At 38.6% G+C, this 22,655-nt stretch overlaps 1 protein-coding gene and 2 non-coding genes across 3 annotated transcripts; 1 reads left to right on the forward strand and 2 right to left on the reverse strand.

Moving 5' to 3' along the window:
* Positions 1-854: 854 nt before the first annotated feature.
* LOC150083929 (uncharacterized) lies at positions 855-8,718 on the forward strand. Its single transcript, XM_090375635.1, has 7 exons — positions 855-936; positions 1,229-1,318; positions 1,432-1,601; positions 2,499-2,633; positions 2,927-3,097; positions 3,187-3,290; positions 8,594-8,718. The coding sequence occupies exons 1-7, from the start codon at positions 855-857 to the stop codon at positions 8,613-8,615; spliced, it is 774 nt and encodes a 257-aa protein (XP_090231761.1). The 3' UTR covers positions 8,616-8,718.
* Positions 8,719-13,428: 4,710 nt separating this feature from the next.
* Positions 13,429-13,521, reverse strand: TRNAI-UAU (transfer RNA isoleucine (anticodon UAU)). Its single transcript is given in 2 exon segments — positions 13,429-13,464; positions 13,484-13,521. It is a non-coding gene; the product is annotated as a tRNA-Ile (tRNA).
* Positions 13,522-18,821: 5,300 nt separating this feature from the next.
* Positions 18,822-18,913, reverse strand: TRNAI-UAU (transfer RNA isoleucine (anticodon UAU)). Its single transcript is given in 2 exon segments — positions 18,822-18,857; positions 18,876-18,913. It is a non-coding gene; the product is annotated as a tRNA-Ile (tRNA).
* Between the last annotated feature and the right edge of the window lie 3,742 nt (positions 18,914-22,655).

Consider the following 22,655-nt stretch of genomic DNA (forward strand, 5'->3'; position numbering starts at 1 on the left):
GTTGAAAGAAGAACGCTTCAGAAAGTTGTTTAATCAAGAGAGAACCAAGTTAGACACTACTACGTTTAATGTGACCTACATCTAACTGCAATCACCTAAAGGAAAGTAGGGCCAATGAGGGGAGGTACAAAGCGAGGAGGAAAGGCAAGCGTTATTGTTAGATTTCCTCCTGTCTTAACCTTGAGGCTAAAAATCCATGGAATTTTTTTAATTCCATGGTCACAATATAGAAATTTATTTAGCCCTCTATCCTCTTACCAAATCAATTCGAATAAAATAATTTTGAAGCATGAAAGCTAATCTATCTGTTAGCCAATATTCTTCTTTTGGTAAGCATAATTTTTTGACACAATATTTGGTTAATTGTGTTGGGATTGGTTCTCTAAACCACCAAATATATCACGAAAAATTATCTGACCTTCATTCCCACAGTACACCAGTACTGGTCCTTTTGGGACATCCTATACACACAATATTGATGTTAATTTAGAATGAATAAATCAATAGAGATCTTTGTATTCTTCAATGGAGATATGACAAGAAAAGAAAATCCAACGTATACCAAGAACTGTCAAACGTTATCATTGACGAATCTGTTGGTTAAATCCAGTCACAAAAACAGATGACACATTGGAACTAACCTATGAAGAATCTCATTATTATATCCAATACACAATTCCCAAAACTCCCTTATGGAAAAGTCGATACAACAACGTCTATAAATTTATTGATTTCTATTGTCCAGCAGCCATCGTCCTATTAATGTTAGTGAATAAGGCAACCAAAGAAGGTTTTCTATTATTCAAACACTATTGAAGTTTATCCGTTATCTTTCTGTGTCATGTGAAGGATCTATGTATCTTTTATGGGCTCCTTCTCGCCTTCCTACAAAGCTTGAAGAGGAACATACATCAGGTGACCCTGACCTCGTACATGGTAATTTGTGGTAGCCAACCAGATTTCCCTGACAATAAACGTCGAATATTTCTTTTACTTGCTCATACCAATCCTAAACCCACACCCAATAGCTTCTAGAACGTCCTAGAGAAAATTTATAATTATGAAACTGTTGTTTGCTGGTATGGTAGGATGGAAGATTTATGGATTCTTAAGTTTTTCAATAAGATTAACTATAAATGCAAGTAAGTCAGTATTTTAGATTCAATTTTGGTTTGCTTAACGTTATCTCAATTGAGTGGTTCTTTAATTACTTATTATTTGATTCTAGGGAGTACTGAGTATCCACAAGAAACTGTTGGTGGTCTTGTAATCTGTCTTATCCAGAATGGTCCCGTTGCGGTTGTCTATGAGTCAGAAGGTAAGGAAGATTCAATTATTTTGTTAGTAATCTTTAATAATGATAGTTTAAAGCTATTTTCAATTATGGCTGTGCTTTGTTTTACTTATATATATTTTTTATTTTTTAACCAGATTTTGTGGTTCCTATTCTCAGGGCTCTCCATACTAATAATCTTCCAAGCAGAATCATACGATTTCAATTATCATTACCACTTGCAACAAAAGAATTTCTTTTCGATTTCAAAGACTGTCCATCGATCGTGTACGTGGGATCCAATTATGTTGAAGATTTTCTAGTGCTGGTAAGACGTAGATAATAATTTAATTTAAATCGTTCCAAGAGTTGCTTTTGTACCAAAGAAGATAAGGCTGTAAGGCATCAATGTAAATATTTGTAAACTACGTCTATCCTATATTTGATAGGTTTGCCTGGATGAAAACCAGTTTGTAATTCTTGCTCAAAGTCTACTAAAAGTCCATTAAAATTTTCACCATCTTACCAGGATTCGAACCTAGGTCTTTTCCATGTGACGTGAAGGGACATGTAGTGTGAAGAGTCCCGATTTATACTATTTTTCACCAAAGATAGATGGAAATTGCGGCATGAGTCTCATGAAGCGCAATGTAACCAAACTGTCTCATACCACCACTCAAATGGCATCACGTTATGGGTATGTTCCAAAAAGTACAGACTGTGAAGGTAAGTTGCCCAATGTTTTGTCCTATTATGTCTGCTTCAACCTGCAATGATTCATTTTTACCCGGATTGTGATGGATTCTTTCAAGACGAAAATTCAACTATCCATTGTGCAAATTGCATCTGAATGGTTCAAGGAACGTTCCCAAGATTTTCAACATCTATCTCGCCTAATTCTGCAGAACTGAATCTAATTGATGTATAGGATATGTTGTGGCAGTTCAGCTGAAGGAATGATTAAATCTAGAGCTAGATTCTCTCACACACACCTTGGAATTCATGTCAGGACGTTTACCGTAGTAACTTGGGCAAAAGGTGGTCCTACCAAAGATTGAATAAAGATTCAATTTCTAAAAGCGTTGGTTATCAAAATTTTATAACTTATAGGATTTCTTGTAAATTAATGTGGAATAATTGGAATTAGAAAGTTACACTTTACAATGTATTTTTAAAATATATTAGGATTATTATTTTCTTTGTCAATGCCTTTATGTATTTACAGATGGACAGTGCATCGTATGAGGCGAGGTCTACACTGGTTGTTATTAGTAATGTCTTCATCCACCAATACGAAAACGTGCAATTCGCCTTCAGTTTTCCTGCATATTTTGTAACAATATCTGCCTGTACAGGAGAGGTAAGTTGATTGTGTAAAATCTTTTCCTTCTTTCTATTTTGGATCACAGCATTAAAAACATGTGGCATTATGATGCAGTGCAATAATTCCTTGAGGATGTGAAAATTGGGGACTATCAGAACCGCCCCACGCCTTGCTGACGTCATGCCCTCTGCTCATGGCGTGGGATCCATCCATCTTCTTTCGGCATCTTCTTTATCTTAGAAAAATGTGAATTCTGTAATCCATTCGTTACAATATTTCTTTCTTTTGATGGCTACTGGAAGTATGACTCTTCTGTTTTCACCCAACAGGAACTTCAATCTTTCAACTGTTATCGGATTTACGACATCTCCCAAGCATCATCCAGTAATCTTAGATTTCTTGCAGAATGGATTCCAGGTCAAACCATTCAATGCCCGAAGCATCGAGAGACAGATCGTCTAAATTTCAACAACCACAATCTAACCGTCCAAGCAGTAAATGTAAGTTCTTGTTTTCTATCTTGAATAATATTCAAGATGCAAATCTTTTCTAGGATCACGTTATCGAAGTTATCTTTGTTTCATGACAGGTTTACCCATTCGTGATATTCGGAATTGGACTAGACAATCAAGTGGTGAAATATGGGGCCGAACTCTCATTACTGGACGCCCTCGCTGCTTATTTCAACTTCAGGTATATTCTTCTTTCCTTCTTTTAACTACTGAAGAAATGTTAAGTTGTAAATAGCTAAAGTATTTAACGAAAAGTGAATAATGTATTTAGTTAGGAATCATTCAAGAATTTTTGGTACACAAATCTTGATGATTCAGCCCTCGTGGTTTGCACATTTAATAGAATCGCCGTCCTCCCCACACCAGGTGGAAAAGACCTGATTGAAGTTTGATATTATTATCAATATGGTGCTATGCGCCATATTTACAATAATATCAAACAAAAACAACGGAAAGGGAAATTACCAATCACCATTTTCCACATCCCTGTTCTTCATTGCTTATTAGAAAATAAAATTGGACCAGTGGAGATTTACCTTTGTGCTATTTTGTTAAGTTTGAGAGTCCCATGTAGTCAAATCTGGAGTGAATTTTCCTCGTAGTTTCTATTTATACAAACTCTCTGTTTTCTCTCTCTCTCTCTCTCTCTCTCTCTCTCTCTCTCTCTCTCTCTCTCTCTCTTGCAGGTACAATGTCATCTTGCATATAAGAGGCAACTGGGGATATAAAAAAGGGAACGGTAAATGGACTGGATTAATCGGGTCCTTACAAAGAAAGGTAAGGGGGAAGAAACATGTTTTATAAGACTATAATTCTCTTATACATATTGTGCAACAACAGCTTCAATGATCATGGAACTGGCATATTTATTACTACAGGAGGTCGACATGGCGATTGGCCAACTGTCCATCAACTACGAAAGACAAGAAGTAGCCGACTTTTCAATTCCCTATGTCTTTGATTCTCTGTCTTTTGTGTCAAAGGCCACTGCTCAATACTCCAAGGCCAATGTTATCATTAGGCCATTCTCTTGGCAGGTGAGTCAGACTCTTCCTCAACTATATTACACGACAATCTTCTTAGAAGAATGAATTCACTATTTATTATTAATAACAACGTACATTTCCCCAGATTTGATTGGCATCAAGGAAACGAGAAATGCGCGTGATTTAGCTTGGGGTCACTATTAAAGTTGATTTACACATTGTAAAGGAATGTTTTTGGAGAAAATAAAACCAATAATATGCAAATTACTTGAGTGGATAACTTCTTCCTGTTAGACAAAGATTTTTATCTTTGTTGAAGGTTACTAGGGGCCATTACTGATTATAATTTCTCTCCGGCCATCAATACAAGGAACTTAAAATCTTTGGAGATTTTATACGTAATAAATACGTAATAATTGATGTCTGCAATAACAAGAGCACATGACATATCATAGATGGAAAGACCTGGATTCAAATTCAGTCTTGAGGGAAGGAATTTTTATGTGTTTTCACACTGTGGCCCAACTAATCGGTCTCGGGCTAGGGTTGCAGCTTTTCCTTCAGAAAATTTTCCTTTCATTTCACAGTAATAAAAAACCGACTATAAAATATACGCAGTTTACCGACCAGATGCATGAACTCCTTATAGCCTTCGTTTCCTTGATGAAAATTGAAAACAGTCAACCAATCAAAATAACAATGCAAGTCCATGATTACACGTTGAAGGATAATTTATTTCATTAATAAATAACTTTTATGGAGACTTTGTGACACATCTCACACACATTTATGCAAATTAATTTAAGTTTAAACCTTCTCCTCAGGTTTGGTGTGGGTTGATCATCGCATTAATTGTCTGCAGTGTAGTTCTATACTTCCTTCACCAAGCTGTGCTTACCTTTCATCCCAATCCAAGAAGCCATTTTAGAGCTCAATGGTATTTACTTTGGACCTTTGCACAACAAGGTAAGAAAGATTTAAAAAGACCTTCTGATAAAATATCAGTATTGGGGAGGGGGTTAGAAATTTGGCCCTCCGAAATATCGGTATTTTTAAGTATTACATGGAAACCTCAAAATAACGCAAGGTATCTGACGCAATACCTTGCAATTACTGTCTGATGCAATAGAAGCGTTATCTGACGCAATACTTTGCAATTACTCTCTCATGCAATGGAAGCGTTATCTGACGCAATATCTTTGCTTTGCGATAAACAAAATGACTGTAATCAAACAATATCTTATACGTTTCACTACATACGTTACTTTTTTTTAAGGTGATGCAGTTTTTTAAGGTGATGCAGTTTTTTTGTCCTCCACTGTAGATTCCGGTGAAGGACCTTAACTTTTTTTGTTGTACTGCATTTCATAATCGATTCTTTTAATAATCAAAGTAATCGATTATGGAAATCATTCAATTTGGATGAAAAACATTATTTCCTTATAGAATATATCTGGAACATTTAAGGAAGTAGACTGACAGAATTTAAATGATAGAGTGTTATTTCAGCGAGCATCCTCGTACTATTCTATTTTATATTCATGACGCCACTGTTCCTCAGCAACCTCCTTGTAGGACTCAGTTTTCCTGGACCACATTTTTCGTCTCCTGTCCTTGGTTCGTCCATTAAATAATTCATTCTTGACATTGTAGTTCCTGTTCAAAGGAAAACTTTACCGAGTATCTCATCAACGTCATCAAAAGTAATATTACTACTCGGTGTAAAAAAGTTTGGTCCCTAGTCTAAAAGTACCCTCTAGACTAGGGGACAAAGCGCATAAAATGGTAACGGGTCAAAGCCCTCAAGAACAGTTCTCATTTCAAAATAGGATTTAAAATCTGTACAGTATTTACAAATTAATTTTTTTTAACATTTAATAATTAAATATAAGAACTCAACACTATTATTACGTGACACAGTGATTAAAAAGTTCGGGGAGTGGACTTTTTGGGATGAAACACCGGTTATTCGGATGGAAATCTTTCGAAGTAGTCTCCTTGAACCGCATCCACCATTTCCAACTTTTCTGCAACTTGCAGACCACTGTTTAAATAACAGGCCCCTGTACCTCCATACCATGATTAAGGGGAGATCTACTAATAGCAACCTGCTGGACAACCTTATCAGAATCCAGAAAGCCCAAACGACAGGACACAGCTTGCAGGGTCTCATCGACCAGCGTACTAGTTTCCAGTCCTTCATTGTCCAACTAGTGTGTTGTTGAGACCACAGCATTCGCCATCGATGATGATCAATGGTGAGGAGAGGGTGTATCTTAGTTCGTCTACTGTGCAACCCCATTCGTCTGAGTGTGCTGCATATCATCATCCAGGATATTTCTTGCATTCCTCATATTGTATTGCGATGTCAACTGTCACGCAGTGACTCGTACAATGCGCTGCATCTTTCGCTTACCAAGAACGATTTTCTGTTTGCTGGACGAAAAACCCAAGTTTCCGGGAGAAAAAAACGTGCTACCCTCGCCAGGGCCCACTAACGCAGCCACGCTTCCTTCCTCACGTCATCAACAGGGCTTGAACTCAGGACACGTCATTAACAGGATTCTAACTCAGGTATCATGAATGAGACTAAATTTTGCCATTGTATTAAATAAACTTCTGGTAATTAGGTGTTTCTGATCCAGAAGTGAGATCGAGGAAGATTAAAATCTCTCAGAGCGATTATACTCGTATAATGAAAACGATCTAGGGGTAATTGCGCAGTCAGATATGAAGTTCTTTGAGCAATGCAGACAGGCTGCCAGACAGATCATGGAGTTTTGTCTATGATATACAGGAATTTTTCTAGCAGGGATAAAGAGGTGATTATTCCATTGTATAAAGCAATGGTCAGACCACATCTTGATTACTGCATACAGGTCTGGAGGCTTCATTTTAAGAAGGACATGGATCTATTGAAACAGATGCATGGAACAGCAACAAGGATGGTGAAGGAAGCAAATGGGTGCTCTTACTAGACAAAACTTCAGTTTTGAAAATCGTAGCGTGTGAGGACTAGACACCTGAGAGGAGATCTAATTGAAGCGTTTAAGGCCTTGAATGAATTGAATAAGCTCAATGCTGATGGAATCTTTTCTGTTGCTCAGACTACACACATGAAGGGGCCTAAATTCAAATTGAGGAAGGATGGCTGCAGGTTGAATGTGCGGATATTTGCCTTCAGCCAGGGGGTGGTTGATTGCTGGGACAAACTCCCTTCTGGAGTTGTAGAGATGAGTAGCTTGAATAAATTCAAAAAAGAACTACCCAAACTGTTAGAAGAGATGGACAGATGAAACGGAAATATTGGCTTTTTTTTCTTTTGGTTGATGTATATAAGCTTGCTTTCTTGCATCATTTACCACTAGTACTACTACTACTACTACACTGGTGTGCAAAACTTAAGGACCAACACTATTTCTAAAGGTTACAACCACAAAATCTTTACTTAAGATACTCTTTACTGATGAGAGTAGATTCAGTCTCAGCAGCAATTCTGAACATCACCTAATCTGGCGAGAGGTTGGCACACGGTATCAGCCACAAACATCACTGAAAGGAATCGATATGGCGGTCGAGGGTTCTCGTCTGGGGAGGCGTTATCTTGGATGGACGTACACAACTCCAGATACTGGAAGGCGGTACTGTAACCGGTGCACGCTACTGTACTGAGGTAATCTTTCCCCCATGTGCGTCTGTTCCGTGGTACCATTGGTCCCGAGTTCGTGTTTATGGATGATAACGCCACACCCCATCGCACTGCAGCTGTTGATCTGCTTTTGGAAAGTGAGGACATTGTTCGTATGGATTAGCCTTCCCGTTCCCACGATCTAACACATGGACGATGTTACCGCAAGAACCTATCAACAACATTGTTCTAAGTATGGACAAGCGGTGCAAAGCCTGCATCGACATTAGGGGTGGCCATATCTCCTACTGATTACCACCTCTTCCCTTTGTTCTATCTGTGGCAGTGATGCATCTGTATCATGGCAGCCAGTGCTATGTTGCCAGTTTTGAATAAAGTCCATCTGTACCATTTTGTTTCTGTTGTTGTGTCGGTGTTGTTTCCTTCGTCATTTGTGTACCTCACGAGGTTCCTTTGGTATGCTTTTCCCATATCCGGGCCACTCCTAGGAGAAGCTACAGGTGAAAACCTGACTGGTCCTTAAATTTTGCACACCAGTGTACTAATAAAAAATCATTTAAAAATCAAACAAACCATATTAGAAGTTCAATATGATTTTTACGATTAATTGCTTTTCGAAATATCTAAGAAAATAAGGACAACATGGAGAGCCAGTTACTTTAATGGATCCGGATTAGAAACCTTAACCGCGAAAATCTTTCTCCTGGATTATTAATCATTGATTATTAAAAATTAAAAAGTCTTCAGTGTGAAAAGTTTTAGTAGTCCATGATAAATTAACGTCATTGAGTTGTTAAATCCTTAAAGTTTCTCTACATCAAATACGTGATTGTCTTTTTCTTCAAATAGGTGGCCACAAACCTGTTCCTGATGTGAGTAGTATTCGGACATTTATATCATTTTGGAGAATTGCTACGATCGTAGCTCTGCTTACCTATGGAGGAACGCTAGTTTCTTTTATGAGTTCACCTCTCAAACAACCTTCAATCAACACCCTTTCTCAACTGGAGCAACTGGTGAGGCGAGGTGTCTATCAGTGTATCATTGTTGATGGCTCTTATATCGTCGGCATTTTCCAAGTAGTATACTATTTTATTTATTTATTTTTTGGCTTTCTATTATTTTTAACATTCTATTGTTAAATCACCATTTTCAATTTTCCACATTTTTTTTTTTATTGATAGCAAGCGAGTTCCAGTCAATTTAAATCTCTGGGAGATAACATTGGATCGAATCCAGACCATGCTGTAATGACAACGATGGACGGTCTAAATAAGGTTTTAGAAGGCCCCAACGTCATGATCGATTCCCAGTTCTCCATGAAGGTCAACACCATGAAAATGAAACCACAGCTCTTCGACTTCGCAAAGGAAATGTTCTTTATGGACATGTTTGGAATAGGCTTTCAGAAGAACAGCCCGTATGTTACTCCTTTCAATAAAATGTAAGAATTCAATTGCCCTCTTTTGGATCTTACAATCAAAATACAATCTTGTATTATGAGGCTGATATACGCAAAGATTCAAAAAGTTCTCGGAGAGTTTAGTCCAGTACACTCATCGTGAAAGTTTGAGTATCTTCAAAATCTTTGAAACGACCTTTCTTTCTGAATGTTTTCCCCAATCGGGAAAAGAAAAAGAAATATACACTGTATTGCCAAAAAGTAACCAGATACCATCGTGTATCTGGTTACTTTTTGATGGTACCAGATACCATCAATAAATAACCTTTTATGGATATAATATTTAATAACATTTCAGCCAGTTCTCAATTGTACAGTGTTGTCTTCGTCAATAGACTTCAAACCAATTTTTGATAACAAGAAGAGAATATTTTGATTCTTTTCTCTTTCAGGGACAGCATTAGTGTTACAAATACTGTCCAATATTCATATAAACTCCAGCCTAAAAGTTTGGAGTGTCATTTGTCTTAATTTTCAAATGGGATTGTTGTTTCAATATTGTGGAAAATTGTAGATGATTCTAGAGTGCCTTGCAATAATATAAATTGAGGAGTAAGAGCTTCAGAAAGCGTGTTGGTATATTTCTTGATAAGCATGGCAAGAAAGAAGGAACTGAGTGTTGAAGAAAGAAGAGCTGTTAGAACTCTGTTCAATTTATTTGTCCTCAACGTCCTGAAATATTTTTAACTGAATAAACAAGGTATCTTTTAATCTAAGATTTAACAAACTGTTGATCTTCACCAATGTGGGGTTCCACCAGTGGCCGTGCACCCAAGTAGCCGGAAGAACAACAGGATAGTACATTATATTTCCCAAACCACTCACTACACACTTCTAGCATTTACAGGGTCCTGTTTTTCTCCACCTGATGGCGCAGTTGTGGGCAACCACAGGAGGAGCCTTAAACTCAACACTATGTCCATTATGTTGATCTTGACCACTGTTTCGAACTTCCTGGCAGGACCGAGGCTGATCTCGGAATAGAACTGCCATGGATGTTGTGACTTTACCAGAGGATTTTATTTTCTTGTATTCTTTATTGCACTCCTCTTTCCTGCCTTTTCTCCAATGGCACAAGATTGCTCCCATACACAGGTTTTTCAATACTTCTTATCGATGCAGGATTTAGTCTTATCTTCGAATAAAACTATTAGAGCACAGTTGTGTACCAGACGTGTACCGGAGAGTAGTTATCGCTGCTTACCGGTAGCAAAGTTGTGAGAAACAACACTTTCAACAACACTAAAAAAGAATCTACTGCTCCTAAGCTTATCTTCAACAACACTCGGATTTACAGAGATCACATATTCCTATGAAGGATTACCCTCACTTCTAATTTCTCTTGGCATAAACACTTCACAAAAATCGCTCCCTCTTCATCAAAAAATTGATTTTCTTTTTCGCTCTTGACATTCTTTCTAAACAACTACTTACTATGTACACATCTCAAACCGCCTTACCATGGAATATTCTTCCCACAACTGGGATTGTATTCCCAGAATTTCTCTCAAAAGAGGGCAGTCAGTTTAATTAATGATCCGTCTCTTACAAAATCGCCCACTGTTTACCAAAACACTTCGAACAGATCCTCCTAGCAGTCGGTATCGATCTGTGCAACTCCAAACTCACCGAACCAACTTCTCTTCTTCATTTATCCCTTCTGGAACAACTGGATCATTGATTTTTACTGATTACGTTTAGCGTTCTCATGAATCACCATAGTAGTCTTTAGTAGCTTAAAACGCTGATAGATGGTTAGTCACACCATGAATTTTCACACTTGGCAGACATGTACTATTTCTGTTCCACCAGCCTTGTTGGAGAATATATTTCCGGTTTCTCTTACAACCGAATTCATTTAAAAGCTTACTTCACTCTAAGATTCAGTCTCTGGATCGGACTCAAGAGAGTCTCTTGATTTAGAATTAGACATTTGTCGAAATCTCAGTTCGATTTTTCTCAAAGTCATAAACTCATGTTCTCAGAAACTCAATCTTGGTTTTTCGTTCAGCAAACAGAAATCCTTGGCAAGGGATGCAAAGAAAAACAGCAAAGAGTTCTTTACTTATGTAAACTCTAGAAGGAAGGGGATGAATCAGATTGGTCCACTTGATATTGATGGGTCAACTGTTGATGATCCTGCTCAGGTAGCTAACAAACTAAATGAATATTTTGCATCGACATTCACACATGAGGAGTTATTCAGCAAGGGAAATGCCAGAGGTGTATTCAACTCTAGCAGTAAGCTACAGAATCTTGAAATAACTGGGAGTAAAGTGGAGGAGAAACTGTTGAAGATAAACACAAGAAAGGCACCCGGGGTGGATGGGATCTATCCAGTTATATTAAAGGAGGCAGCAAAGGAAGTAAGCAAACCCTTAGCCATAGTTATGAGAGCTTCCTTGGACTCAGGGGAGGTACCCATGGACTGGAAATGTGCAAATGTGACCCCAATTCACAAAGGAGGATCAAAGGCTGAAACAAGTAATTATAGACCTGTGAGCTTAACTTCTGTTCCAGGAAAATTAATGGAAGCACTGGTTAAAGAAGCACTGCAGGATCATTTAGACAAGACTTCAGTTATAGCTCAGACACAGCATGGTTTTGTTAAGGGGAAGTCTTGCCTGACCAACTTGATTGGATACTATGATGCAGTCACAAAAAAGCTGGATGCAGGGAATAACTTTGATATTATATACTTGGATCTTAGAAAGGCTTTTGATACTGTTGCACATGGAAGACTGCTACACAGATTGGAGCAGTGTGACATTGGAGGCAAATTGCTGCTATGGATAAAGGGGTGGTTGAGGGGGAGAAGACAGAGAGTGGTAATCAATGGACACTGCTCATCGTGGACTGATGTTATTAGTGGAGTCCCTCAGGGCTCAGTGTTGGGTCCATTGTTGTTTTCTGTATTTATAAATGATATTGATGATGGTATATCAAGCTTAATGTCCAAGTTTGCAGATGATACAAAGGTTGGCAGGGTTGTCAAGGACACTACTGACACTATGCTGCTGCAACAGGATCTGGAAAGGTTGAGCAGATGGGCTGAGAGGTGGCAAATGAAGTTTAACATTGACAAATGTAAAGTACTACACATGGGAAACAGCAACCCCAGAGCAACGTATCAACTCTGTGGTACTACACTGACAGTGGTAGAGAATGAAAGGGACTTGGGGGTGGTTGTGCAGGCAGATATGAAGTTCTCTGAGCAGTGCAGACGGGCTGCAAGAGTAGCTCATGGAGTATTGTCAATGATATACAGGAATTTTTCCAGCAGGGATAAGGAGGTGATTGTTCCATTGTATAAGGCAATGGCCAGGCCACACCTAGAGTACTGTATACAGGTCTGGAGGCCTCATTTCAAGAAGGATGTAGAGCTGCTGGAACGAGTACAGAGAAGGGCAACAAGATTAGTGAATGGAACAAAGGGGTGCTCTTACGAAGAAAGGCTTAAGTTTTGCAAATTACAGTGTCTGGAGACTAGGCACCAGCGAGGTGATCTGATAGAGGTGTATAAAGCCTTGAATGGTTTAAGCATGCTCAATGCTGATGGGATTCTTCCTCTTGCTCAGAAAAATCACCTGAGAGGGCATAAATTCAAATTGAGGAAAGACAGATGTAGGATAGACGTGAGGAAATTTGCCTTTAGCCAGCGGGTGGTTGGTTGGTGGAACAGACTTCCATCCCTTGTGGTGGAGGTTGATAGCCTAAATAAGTTTAAGGCTCAGCTGGACAGGTATTTTGAACGAACAGAGGGGTGAAGTGGAAGTGGGTTTTTTTTTTTTTTTTTTTTGGCTGATGCTGCATAAGCTTGCTTTCTTGCATCAAATGCCTCTACTAATGCTAATGCTAATGCTAATGCTAACAGAAAATCGACCACAGAATTAATATCCTACACTAGCCGTTTCTATTTAAAAATTACAATTGAATCCAATTTTGTTCCATAGATAGCAAAAGAAAGTTTCTTATGAAATACCAGGAATTAGCATCAATGGTGACCCCAAAATAACTCAAATGAATTGCAAATATTTGGCACAATCTGCCAGATATTAGTCAAAAGAAGTATCGCAACAAGATCCTTCATTTTCTTACATTCCTTTCATTTTCTTTCAACAACACTAAACGTCCATTAGCTAGATTCGTGCAGTTCGAACGTGTGGCACGTAGAAAAGTGGACCAAAATGCTGCCTGAGGCCGACCTAAAAAAAAAACCACATTCCCCAAGTGAGGCTCGAACTCACAACCTCGGCATTGCTCAGAATGTACTGTCTTATAAGTACCGCGCGCTAACCAATTGCGCCATTGGGGATAACGATTGTGGTGTAATCTTATTGATATGAACTTCGCGTGAGAAACACGTCAACAGTAGATATTAGATTATTGAAGAAATGCAATCTGTCCAAACCGGTATTTTTTCAATGCAAGTTTTGTAAGATGCGTAGGAAGCCTCCAGCTGAAACCCAAACAAGTGTATTTTCAACACATACTAACTTCATGATTTTAAATTGTATTTAGTACAAAGTACACGTAATAAATGTTTAGTATCCAACGCCAATTCCTGAAATATTGATCTCCAGGTAATTCTCCAATGAGGTGAGAAAACTTAACTTCAATCCATCTAAAATTCATCGCGCTAAGGACATCACAAATATTGCTCCCTCTTCATCAAAAACTTTCCTTCGGAACAACTACTCACTGTGTACACATCTAAAACTACCCTACCATGGAATATTCTTCCCACAACTGGGATTGTATCCCCCAAACTTCTCTCAAACTTCTTGACTACATACAGAAGAGGACAGTCAGGTTATTTAATGACCCGTCTCTCTCTCTCTCTCCATTCTGTCTCATAGACATTCTGTTTCTGCTACTTGCCTTTATTTTAGATATTTCTTTTCCAATTGGCTGTCATTCCCCCACTCTCTGCCAAAAGTAGCCCTTAGTAGCTTTAAATGCTAACAGCTGGTTAGTCCCACCATAAATTTTTTCGCACATGGCAGACATGTTCTGTTTCTGTTCCACCTGCCCTTGTTCGAGAATGTACTTCCGGTTTTCTTGCAACTGAATCGCTTAGTAAGACTACTTGCTGTGGAACAAAAGCATTCTTCACTACAAAATTCGCTCTTGGGAGATTGGCTTGATTTAGATTTAGATATTTGGGTCTGTTTCGAAATCTCAGTCGGATTTTTCTCTAAGACATCAACTCATATTCTCAGAAACTCAATCTCGCTCATAGGCCATAACTCACAGAGGTGAATCAGTGAAAATTCCTTCATCAGTTATAACGTCCTGTGATACTTATGAGTATATTTTCCAGTTTAAACTGCAAATTCGTTAAGTAAGATTATAAAAATCATTTATAAGACAGTACTTCTGAGTGATAATGAGGTAGAGTTCGAACCTCATCTGGAAAATGTTTTTATTTTATTTTAGGTGAATGGTACCCATCTCATATTCGAAACTACAAGACGCCCCAAAATATACCATGAGTACATTCATCCTTAACAGTATAGTACAATATTCGTTTAAGGGTATGATTCTCATTTAAGGTGCTAAAAGTCCCTGGCTCAAATCGCAGATGAGCCCTTACGGTTTCACTCTACCCCTGAGCTTAGGGATACCTCTTATTTCTATTTTTCATCTCTCGAAAACTGTCAAGAAACCACATCATTATCATCAACAACATTGCATGAGCTTACACTCATCAGCGCTAAGACATAATTTAAAATACAATAATTTAAACATTTACAGACCATTTAGTCCTCTCCACCGGCTGAAAATATTAGCTTACTGGAGAAGTTACCGCCCCTACCGCGGGGAGGTGGTCTTGTGCTGTCAAGCTATCACATTTATTTACAACACACTTTAGACTCATTTAGATTTCAAGTATAGGCTATATACATCAATGTTTTACACTGTAACGGTTTAGAATCTTAAAAACTTCAAATAGAAACTCTTCAAAGAACCTCGAAATCTCCAAATTACCTACTTTTCTCTTTAGAATCTCTCTTAAGTGAGAATACAAAGGGCAATTTAGTATAATATGCTCCTGGTTTCAGTGGCACCACTTGCACTACTCAAGCTTTCAACTAAACCCAACAATTGTAACTGCATTTTAGGTCCATGTCCAGTGACCACTATTGTCTAATACAGACTGAGTACAGGACACGTTTGATGATTCTGCATATTTTGTACCTGGGAGATCATCCTGTATATAATTCTCCTGACTTCAGATTCAGCCCATCGCTGTTGCCATAATTTCTCCCTCACAATCTGAAATCGTTTTCTCTCCACCTTGACTTTTTGCCTTCCATATATTTCATAGGACTCATTTCGTTTTGTTAAATATGTCAGGATCCTTTCATTAATCACCAAATCAACTGGCCGCCTTCCAGCCACTACCTGAAGGGCATCATTAGATACCGTTCTGCAAACCCGAGTTATTGCCAGAAGCGCCATTCTCTGCCCTGCCTGTAATTGTCTCAGCACGAAAGTATGTCTTATAGCTCCTCCCCATTCCCCACAAGCTTAGGTCATGATGAGAAGATATACACATTCAGTGCTTTCCCTTTAACTCCCTAATCGGATCCAGCTATCTTCCTAATCTTTCCATAGATCTTCTTAATCTTTTTTCGCAGATACTTAGCATGGGGAACAAAGCTCAACTTATCATCAAGCAAAATATCCAGATATTTAATTTGGGAATAAACCCTACAGAGAGCCCCTCTCCTGGGATTTCTATTAGCGCTCACATGCCCCCTTCAAGAACATTTTTTTCTTTTATCAAAAGATATCTCCAATTTATGTTTCACAGCCTCTTGCCTTTTCATTTCTAAATTAAGCGGTGATTCACCAAAGATGATTCTCATCTATGGGGAATCATAACTCTAACAGTATAATTTCCCTGCAACCATATGAAGGTGATTAAGAAAGAGATGCTGTAACAGATGGTTTAGGAGTATGGTTCTCAATTAAGGGGCTAAATATACCTAGTTCAAATCACTGATGAGCCCTTTCGTTTTCATTCTACCCCTGGATACCTTTTATTCCAATTTTTCATCTCTGGAAAATTGTCAAGAAACCACAGTCAAATGCCCAACTTCCATAAGTAAATTATATGAGATTTCTTATGCCCTCGTGGGTAGTACAGTTAATAGAATCGAGGTCCTCCCCACACCGGGTGGAAAAGAACTGAATTCGAGTCCCGTCGATAACGTTACGAATTTTTATGGGCCTTTTTCGCAACTTGGCTGAGTTAGTTGGTCTCAGAAAGGGTAGTGTGGTTTTTTCTCCCAGAAACTCGAGTTTTTCGTCCACAGAAAATTTACCTCGAAACACACGCAATTTACAGATTTTACCAAGAAAAATGTTTAAGGCAGCGTTCATTTCTTCATCCATCTAATTTATCTGCTCTTCACATATTTCTTAAACTTTTTGCCACTGAAATCACACTGACGTCATTATCTTCGTTGATGCAATTTCTTTTAATGGCTTTATGAATTCGTAACTCATTAGTAAATGTACTTTATTTCTTTATTTAGGTCAGTCGTGGGCAGGGATTTTACCCACGTCCACATGTTGCATGTTCTAACCTACAAAAAAACCATAAAATACGCAACAGACTTAGCTTCTCAAAGGCCCTCTCGACCGACCCGGTTTCGGGCGCCACTTTCAAAATAACATCACTTAGCCGGTGCCCAGTACTCGAAGTTTTATAGAAATAGAGATTGATACGATAGTGAAGTATAAGAGTGGATCTCGCGGCTGCTTTCAAAATCTTCTGTTACATGGATTTCCAAAGTGTAAGGCACGCTCAATGGAGGGCACACTTGGCTTTTTGGATACATGTTGTTTTTACATTGGACAAACCATCCATTAATCCAGTTATTAACCCTATTTTATTTCAATCTTTGAGATTAAATGTATTAAAGCATATATTGATTTGGTTGGGCGACAAATCCCTGCCATTCAATTATCGTCCCATTGCCCTTCTGCTCTTTGTAAAGTAATGGAGAAATCAATTAACCGCCAACTCTTAAACTACCTAGAAACCTTCCGTCTGATCAACGACCGCTAGTATGGATTCCGTCTGTGTTGATCCGCTGGTGATATTCTGGCTTCTGTTACCCATCTATGGAAAAATTCAATGGAAAAGTTTGTTGAAACTCAAGCAGTTGCTCTTGACAATTTAAAGGCTGTTGATCGTGTTTAGCACAAAGGCCTTCGAAATAAGCTTCCATCTATGGTTTGCCAGCTGCTTTTTGTAATTGGGTATCCAGTTTTCTCTCTGACCGCTCACTGCAGGTGAGGGTAGATGATTTCAGTGTCTTCTAACTTCTCCATTAATGCTGGTGTTCCCCAAGGTTCAGCTCTTTCTCCCAATCTTTTCCTTGTGTATATTGATAACCTTCTTCCATTGAACGGAAATCCTATCCATAGTTTTGCTGATGATAGCAGATTACTTTCCACCTTCCAATTTGAGAAACCTTGCCCAGTCTAAACAGCTTCAACTTCTCGAATATCCACTACCAATTCCTTAAATGCTGATCTCCATTGCCAATGGAGCTACGCCTACCAATAGCTTATAAAGATTGATTCTAAAAGTTTTAGCAAAAAAATTAAAACATAAATATTCACTTAAATTTTTATATGATATATAAATTTCATCAAATGCTTCCTTTCAAGTCTTTTAACCACAAAAAAATGCCCATCTTACCATAAATTTTACCATAAACATTATTTATTTTCAGAATTCGCCAACTGTTTGAGGCAGGTCTCATTAACAAATGGATTGACAGCATCATTAAAGAAGCAGCCGATTTGTCCAGTGCTCCAAAAGAAAATCAGCGCCCCCTTTCGTTAAACGATTTAGAGGGCGCATTTTATCTTTTATTAAGCGGTTATGGAATTGCATTTGTAGCCTTTATGGCAGAATTTGCACACATTTTGTTCTCTAAATTTACAAAATAAATATAACATAAAGTACACATCTTAATTAATTAATAATAATTAAGGAAATATTAAATATTAATTATAGAGTCTTTCTTTTAATTTTCAATATAATTTCTTCGGTTTTCATAATTATTAATTATGATTATCAATACCAAGTGAAATGGAGTTCTCAAATTTGAAAATCTATTAAATTTTATTAAATTAAATCTTTGGTTTCATGATTACGCTTCATTTTCTATCTCGACATTTTCTGCAATAGTAACCAGTGGTAATTTTCAAATTATTTCAATTATTAAATCTAAATTATAAATTATTATAAGTCCTAAATTATTTATAAGATCCTTTTGATACCAATCACCTGCTCATGGATATTAATCGTAACTTTCTCCCTCAAACCACCAGCCGGCCATCAGAACTATTACAGATGATGAAGTCTGTTGGAATGCATATTGGTGTGATATTCTTCAGGTTCCCACGTGCGATTATGGAACTGAATACCACCAAACACACTACGGTACCTTCGTTGCTGCCACAGTTTTTGTAATTATCTGCCTCTTGGTACAGATCCAATGTACTTTCACCTTATAACCTTAGTTGCTTGGCAGTGTAAAAGATTTCTAAATCGCAACGCCAAACTTAAGAAAAATATAAACGTCATTCCCCAGGTGAGGCTCGAACTCACAACCTCGGCATCACTCAGAAGTACTGTCTTATAAGTACCGCGCGCTAACCAATTGCGCCACTGGGGAAGTCGTCATCATTCTGATCTCAATGGTAGAAACTTTCATTAGGAACAACACGCGAATACATACAAGCAATCCAACCATTTCTCTTTGTGACTTTCGTATAATGGACATAAGATTTGGAACAAAAACACTGCGATTTCTGTAGATTTTCGAGAGAAGAAAAAATGAAATTCCTTTTACCACAGTGATCTTTAAGTTCACCAAGGTAAAACAAAGTTAAGGGCTCGTCCGAGATTTGAACCCGTGACCTCTCGCACCCTAAGCGAGAATCATACCCCTAGACCAACAAGCCACACTTTCAAGTAGGTCTGCTCATTCCTTTTCTGGATTATTTTAGCTTTTTATACTTTTAGGGAGGACAGTTTTATTCTACAAATCAATTCTAAGACTATACCTGGAATAGACGGCCTCCGTAGCCGAGTGGGCAGGAGCGGGAGTGCAGTAGCACAAGCTCTTTGAGTAGACCGGGGTTCAAGCCCCTGACTGCTGAATACGGTCGATCTGCCAACCCGCACTGGACCAGCGTGGCAGATTATGGTCCATTTTCCCTCAGCATGAATTGTTGAGGAGGCTTCCATCCTGCAGTGGGTTGATAATGGCTGCACTTTACTTTTTTTACCTGGAATAACGTTTTCCACTCAGGACGCGAAATAGTAGTAGTAGTAGTAGTAGTAGTGGCACATGATGCAAGAAAGCAAGTGTAGGAGCTTATGCAGCATCAGCCAAAAAAAAAAAAAAAAAAAAAATCACACCATTCCTTCCAAATGACTGTCCAGTTCCTCCTTAAATTTATTTAACCTATCAACCTCTACAACGACAGATGGAAGTTTGTTCCAGCAATTAACCACCAGCTGGCTAAAGGCAAATTTCCGCACATCTATTCTACATCTGTCCTTTCTTAATTTGAACTTATCCCCGTAGGTTGGTAATCTGAACAAGTGGAAGGATCCCATCAGAATTCAGCGTGCTCAACCCATTCAAGGCCTTATAGACCTCAATCAGATCACCGCGCAGGTGCCTATTCTCCAGCCACTGCAATTTGCAGAACTTAAGCCTCTCTTGGTAAGAGAATCCCTTCATTCCCCTCACCAATCGTGTTGCTCTTCTCTGTACACGCTCAAGCAAATCTACATCCTTCCTAAAATGAGGCCTCCAGACCTGTACGCAGTACTCAAGGCGTGGCCTGACCATTGCCTTATACAGAGGGACAATCACCTCCTTTTCCCTGCTAGCAAAATTCCTATATATCATTGACTAAACCCCATGACCCGCCCTAGCAGCCTGTCTGCACTGCTCAGAAAACTTCATATCTGACTGCACAATTACTCCCAGGTCTTTTTCATTTTCTACCACCTTAAGTGTAGTACCACACAGTTGGTACATTTCTCTGGGGTTACTTCTACCCATATACAATACTTTGCATTTGTCAAGGTTGAACTTCAGGTGCCACTTCTTAGCCCATCTGCCCAAATTATCTAGATCCTGTTGCAGTAGCACACTGCCATTACTGTCATTAACAACCCTGCCAACCTTTGTGTCATCTGCAAACTTCGACATTAAGCCTGATATACCTTCATCAATATGATTGATAAATACACAAAACAACAGTGGACCCAACACCGAACCCTGTGGGACTCCACTAATAACATTAGTCCACGAAGAGCAGCACCCATTGATTACCACCCTCTGTCTTCTCCCACTTAACCATCCTTTTATCCATTGTAGCAACTTACCCTTAATACCATTCTGCTCCAATTTGTACAGTAGTCTTCCATGCGCAACAGTGTCAAAAGCTTTCCTGAAATCCAAGTATATGATATCAAAATTATTTTTTGCATCCAGTTCCTTTGTGACCACATCATAATAACCAATCAAATTTGTCAGACAAGACTTTCCCTTAACAAACCCATGCTGTGTTTGAATTATTGCTGCAGTCTTGTCTAGATGATCCTGCAATGCATCTTTAACCAGTGACTCCATTATTTTACCCGGAACAGAAGTTAAACTAACTGGTCTGTAATTACTCGTGTCACCCTTCGATCCACCTTTGTGAATTGGGGACACATTTGCACATCTCCAGTCCGTGGGAACCTCCCCTGAGTCCAAGGATGCTCTCATAATTATGGCTAAGGGTTTGCTTAGTTGCTTTGCCGCCTCCTTTAAAATAACTGGATAGATCCCATCCACCCAGGTGCCTTTCTTATGTTTAACTTCAACAATTTCTCCTCCACTTTGCTCTCAGTTATTACAAAATCATTAAGCACACTTCTACAATTTGATAACCTTCTTCCATTTTCAAATTGTAATAATTCCTCACGTGTGAATGTAGATGCAAAATACTCATTCAGTTTGTTTGCTATCTGAGCAGGATCATCAACAGTCGAACCATCGATGTCAAGTGGACCAATCATATTCATCCCCTTCCTTTTAGAGTTTATATAAGTAAAGAAATCCTTGCTGTTATTCTTAGCATCTTTTGCCAAAGATTTCTCGTAATCCGCCTTCGCCTGCCGAACCTCCTTTGTGACCTGATTACAGACTAGCTTATATCTGCCACAGGCTTCTGCGTCACCTGATAATTTATATGCATCCCAAGCATTTTTCTTCTCTGTCACGAGTCTCATTAGTTCATTTGATAACCATTTAGGCCTAAACCTTGAACGATATTTCTTAATCGGTATATAAAGTCTAGTCGCTTCCACGATTAATTCTTTGAATGCTTCCCACTTAGAATTTACTGTTTGTAACATCGTCAGTTGATCCCACTGTACAGAATTTAAAAACTGTCTGAGACCACTGTACTCCCCTTTACGGAAGCAAAAACCCTTTCCTTTACCCCTGACGGTAGTTACCTCTTTGAGTAAATCCCACTTCAGCACACTGTGATCACTGCCACCTAGTGGTTCCTTTATCTGCAAATTCTTAATACACGAATGATCACTGCTGATAACCAGATCAAGAGTGTTACTTTCTCTGGTTGCCTCTCGAACATGCTGCTGCAGAAAACAATCATCCAATAAATCCACAAAAGTCTGACTAGTGTGTGAGTGACCAACCCACAAGTTCCAGTCAATATCTGGGAAGTTAAAATCCTCCATTATAAGATATTCCGATTTACTAGCCCACTATTTCTCTGTACAATTGTTCATTGTACTCATTCAAGTCATTAGGCCTATAACACACTCCTTCTCTTATTTTTCCTTTCGCAGTGCTTATCTCACACCAAACTGACTCAACAGAGCACTGTTCATCTATATTAACTGGGTGCACTTCCTTTGATTTTATGTTTTTCTTAATTAACAGCATAACACCCCCTCCCTTTCTGTCCTGTCTATCCTTTCTGTACACATTGTACTCCTCAAATTCCAGTTCTGCATTCCTTATATCTTTGTGACACCACGTCTCTGCTATCCCAACAATATCCGCCTTTGATGTCTTGACCAACACTTCAAATTCATCAAATTTATTTACTATACTTCTAGCATTGGTATACATGCAAGCATACATGCTCCTATGCCTATTCCTTGTTACCCTAACACATCCCATATACCCACCTATTCTATGATGACTGCCATCCGTCCCTGAAACCCCCAACACCCCTCGCTCCAGGTCGCTTCTTATTCTAATAGAAGTTGTGCAAGAATCACCTTCACCTCTGCCTGCGGTTACTGTTAAACTATTAGTCTTTGTATCCCCCCAAACTAGCAGTTTTCCGACCCACCTAACACTGCCTCGATAGCATCAG

The sequence above is a fragment of the Mastigoproctus giganteus genome, chromosome 6 (assembly GCF_048544385.1).
Source record: "Mastigoproctus giganteus isolate SK-2022 chromosome 6, ASM4854438v1, whole genome shotgun sequence".
NCBI lineage: Eukaryota > Metazoa > Arthropoda > Arachnida > Uropygi > Thelyphonidae > Mastigoproctus > Mastigoproctus giganteus.

Excerpts from the sequence above, each read along its gene's own strand:
- LOC150083929 (XM_090375635.1), top strand. The coding sequence starts at position 855 with ATGTATCTTTTATGGGCTCCTTCTCGCCTTCCTACAAAGCTTGAAGAG. Across the intron at positions 2,634-2,926 it reads TATCTGCCTGTACAGGAGAG|GAACTTCAATCTTTCAACTG; the intron begins GTAAGTTGATTG and ends TTCACCCAACAG. Across the intron at positions 3,098-3,186 it reads TAACCGTCCAAGCAGTAAAT|GTTTACCCATTCGTGATATT; the intron begins GTAAGTTCTTGT and ends GTTTCATGACAG.